A 4,255-nucleotide genomic window follows, 5' to 3' on the forward strand; every position below is an offset into this window, starting at 1 on the left:
GATGTGCCCTATAGTACCCATGGGAGCATCCACGGGGGCAGCTGCCCCCCCCCCAGCCCCTGTGCCCACCTTGGGGTCCCGGGAGTGCTCCGGGCACAGCACCAGCCCCCCCTCAGACCCCCTTTGCCCCCCGTACCCACCTTGGGGTCCCGGGAGTGCTCCGGGCACAGCACCTGCAGCCTCTTGCAGTAGGTTTTGCTCTGGGGGTTGTAAACGTCGCAGAACAGGCGGGTGGCCCTGGGGGGACACACGGGGGGTGACAGGGGGGCACACGGGGTGTTTGGGGGAACCCCTTCCAGGCAGCCATAACTGCCCTTCACCTGCCCAGGGGCCTGGGACCCCCCTCCCCTTCCTTCCCCGCCCCTCCCCACTCACCCCTCGATGCGGGTGGGGTACATGGACCCGAAGGACGTTTGGCTTTCGTACTGCAACAGAGTGGGGGGGTCAGGGGGGTGCAGAGGTGGGACCCCCGAGACCCCCTGGGGCCCTACGGACCCCCAGGGGAAACCCCAGCCCTTATAGGGACTCACAGACCCCATGGAACCCACCCAGAGCCCCCCAAGCAGGGTTCCTCTGGCCCCCCCAGCCTTCCTGGAGACCCTCCATGGGGTCCCCGTGGCTCCCCAGCTGCTACAGACCCCCAAGCAGGTCCCTACAGCCCCCCCAGGGGACACCATGACCCCTATAGAGGCCCCCCGAGACTCCTCCGTGGGGTCCCCACGGGTCCCCCACCGTCCCCCAAAGCCCCTCCAGAGCCCAAGAACGGGATCCCTGTGGCCTCTGCAGGATCCAGGGGTGGTGCTGACCCTGGGGGGCTCCCAAAGGGTCCCCCAAGAGCCCATGGAGCCCCCAGGGTCCCGTACATCCCATGGATCCCACGGATCCCATGGTTGATCCCACAGATCCCAGGAACCCACAGGAGCCCAGAGGTTGTTGTGGCTCCCCCAGGCTCCCCCCAGACCCCATGGATCCCCCAGACCCCCCAGATCCCGGGATACCTTGGCGTAGCAGCGCTCCATGTGCCGCAGGGCCACCTTGGGGTTGATGGGGTGGCCGCAGGAGACACAGAAGATCTGCAGGTCCGTGTCCTCACTGTCCCCCTCTGTGCTCTGGGGGGACACGGGGGAGCTCAGGGGGCTTCCACAGGGATTGGGGGGGACACCCAGGGTTAAGGGGTTCAAGGACCACCAGGGGTTACTGGGTTTGGGGGTGACCCAGGTGTCCATGGGGAACCGGGGGGGGAATCAGGGAGGACCCAGGATGGGGGATTAAAGGGTTTGGGGGGTCTCCAAGCCTCCAGGAGGTGTGTGTTGGTGTTCAGGGCTCCCTGGGGAGGTTTGGGGGTCCCTGGGTGCCCCCACCTCCTCATCCTTGGGGGGGCGAGTGCCCCTTGAGCTCATGGAAGGGGTTTGGGGATCCTGGGGGCGTTTTGGGGTTCAGAGGGACTTTGGGGGTTCCCCCTCTCCTCGTCCTCATGGGGCGATGAGCCCCTGGAGCTCGTGGGAGGGGATTGGGGGTCCCAGGGGGTTTTGGGATTCAGGGGGTGTTTGGGGGATGCCAGGGGGGTTCTGGGGGGTTTTGGGGGGTCCCCACCTCCTCATCCTCATGGAGCGGGTGCCCCTTGGTGCGGGCAATGAGCCCCTCAAGCTCGTGGGAGGGGTTTGGGGGTCCCAGGAGGTTTTGGGATTCAGGGGGTGTTTGGGGAATCCCAGGGGGATCCTGGGGGGTTTTGGGGGGTCCCCACCTCCTCGTCCTCGCGGGGCGGGTGCCCCTTGGCACGGGCGATGAGCCCCTCGAGCTCGTGGAAGCGCCGCTCCATCTCCTGCAGCCGCAGCCGCGCCTGGTGCTGCTCCCGCCGGATCCGCTCCAGGAGCCGCTTCCCGTGTTCCTCGGCCACGCACGGGCTCTGCTGCCACTGCTGGATCCGCTGCGGCAGGATCTCGTAGATCCGGCTGGGAATGGGGGGAATGGGGTTAATGGGCACCCCAGAACCCCCGGGATCTCTGGGATCCACTGCTGGACCCGCTCCGGCGGGATCTTGTAGATCCGGCTGGGAATGGGGGGGGATGGGGTTAAGGGGCACTCCGGGATTGAGGGTGGGATCCACCCTGGGAATGGGGGCGGGATCCACCCTGGGAATGGGGGCGGGATCCATCCCAGGATCCTGGGGGGGGGATGGGGTTAACGGGCACTGCGGGATTGAGGGTGGGATCCACCCTGGGAATGGGGGTAGGATCCATCCCAGGATCCTGGGGGGAGGATCTCACTGGGACCTGGGGAGGAGGCACGGGGGGAACCGGCCCCCTGGACCCAGAGGGGCTCTGCTCTGTATCAGCCCATGCAGCTTGTTACTGCTCTGTACTGGTTTATACTGGTCTATACCGGTTTATACTGGTCTGTAATCACCCGCAGCAATCTGTACTGGTCTGTACCAGTTTCTGTCAGTCTACACAGGTCATTGCTTGTTGGAACGAGTTTATATGGGTCTATACATGTCATTACTGGTCTGTACCTCCCAGCACCTATCTGTACTGGTTTGTACTGGTCTGCATCTATCTGTACTGGTTTGTACTGGTGTGTACCTATCTGTACTGGTTTGTACTGGTCTGTATCTATCCGTACTGGTTTGTACTGGTGTGTACCTGTCTCTACTAGTTTGTATTGGTGTGTACCTGTCTGTACTGGTTTGTACTGGTGTGTACATATCTGTACTGGTTTGTACTGGTCTGTGTTATCTGTACTGGTTTGTACTGGTCTGTATCTATCTGTACTGGTTTGTACTGGTCTGTACCTATCCGTACTGGTTTGTATTGATCTGCACCTATCTGTACTGGTTTGTACTGGTCTGTATCTATCTGTACTGGTTTGTATTGGTGTGTACCTATCTGTACTGGTTTGTACTGGTCTGTACCTATCTGTACTGGTTTGTACTGGTCTGTACCTATCTGTACTGGTCTGTACCTATCCGTACTGGCCTATACCAGTCTGTAGTGGTCTGTACCTATCTGCACTGGTTGGTATTGGTGTGTACCTGTCTGTACTGGTTTGTACTGGTCTGTACCTATCTGTACTGGTTTGTACTGGTCTGTACCTACCTGTACTGGTTTGTACTGGTCTGTACCTATCTGTACTGGTCTGTACTTATTTGTACTGGTTTGTACTGGTCTGTACCTATCTGTGCTGGTTTGTATTGATCTGCACCTATCTGTACTGGTCTGTACTTATTTGTGCTGGTTTGTACTGGTCTGTACCTATCCGTACTGGTTTGTACCTATCTGTACTGGTTTGTACTGGTCTGTACCTATCCGTACTGGCCTATACCAGTCTGTACTGGTCCGTACTGGCAGGTACTCACTTGGCAGCCAGTTTGATGCCGCAGGCCTCGCTGCAGTACTTGGAGGGGGGCCGGGCAGGGCGGGTGCAGCCGGGCCCCAGGCACTGGCCCAGCCCCGCGGGGTCCCGGGCGTCGGCGCGTTCGGGGTGTCCCCGGCGCTCCCGGTGCCGGGCGCGCTGCCGGTGCCGCTTGTACCGCTCCTCCTTCTGCACCAGCGACCACCAGTCAGCACCAGTAACCACCAGTCGCAGCCCAGCGACCGCCCACCAACCGCCCACAGCCCTCCTGGTGCCCCTTCCAGTAACCTCTGGAGCCCCCCAGTAACCTCTGGAGCCTCCCAGTAAGCCTTAAGGACCCCCCGCACCTCCCAAGGGCCCTCCCAGTGCCCACCAGCCTCTGTCCAGAGCCCTCCCAGTTGCCCCCAGTGCCCCCCCCACCTTCTTGTCTGACTTCTTCTCGCGGCGCTTGACGTGTTTGACCTTCACGGCGCGTTTGCGCAGGACGGGGTCGAGGAACGGGGCGTCCTCGGCGTCGCTGAGCCAGGGCTGTGCGGGATCGGGGACGCGTCGGGGCGGGACCAGGGGCACGGGGGGGACATGCCAGGACGTGCCCCAACACGCCCTGACACGCCTCGGAGCGCGGCCCACGCGGGGACATGCAAGGACATGCGGGACACGCCCCGACACGCCAGGACATGCCCTGACACGGGGGCACAGCGACGCTCCGACACGCCAGGACACGCCTGGTCACGTCCAGGGCACGGCCCAGCACAGGGACACGTGGGGAGACGCAGCCCAACATGGACTGAGAACACGGCGGGTGCACCAACACATCCTCACACGCTCGGGGCACCCCCGACACCCAAAATCCCCCCCGACGCACAAAACCAGGCCTTGACAGGCAAAAACACCCCCTGACACA

The 4,255-nt window shown here is 62.3% G+C and overlaps 1 protein-coding gene across 1 annotated transcript in view; it reads right to left on the reverse strand.

Moving 5' to 3' along the window:
• Positions 1 to 4,255, reverse strand: part of CXXC1 (CXXC finger protein 1) — an 8,357-nt gene that overhangs the window by 221 nt on the left and 3,881 nt on the right. Inside the window, exons 8-13 of the mRNA XM_027671712.1 lie at positions 3,772 to 3,879; positions 3,356 to 3,540; positions 1,745 to 1,952; positions 999 to 1,109; positions 376 to 425; positions 141 to 237 (exon numbers count right to left, since the gene is read on the reverse strand). Coding sequence (XP_027527513.1) covers positions 141 to 237; positions 376 to 425; positions 999 to 1,109; positions 1,745 to 1,952; positions 3,356 to 3,540; positions 3,772 to 3,879 — 759 coding nt within the window. The remainder of the gene's footprint in view (positions 1 to 140; positions 238 to 375; positions 426 to 998; positions 1,110 to 1,744; positions 1,953 to 3,355; positions 3,541 to 3,771; positions 3,880 to 4,255) is intronic.

Source organism: Neopelma chrysocephalum, unplaced genomic scaffold, assembly GCF_003984885.1.
Source record: "Neopelma chrysocephalum unplaced genomic scaffold, ASM398488v2 Primary Assembly neopelma1_97128, whole genome shotgun sequence".
Lineage (NCBI taxonomy): Eukaryota > Metazoa > Chordata > Aves > Passeriformes > Pipridae > Neopelma > Neopelma chrysocephalum.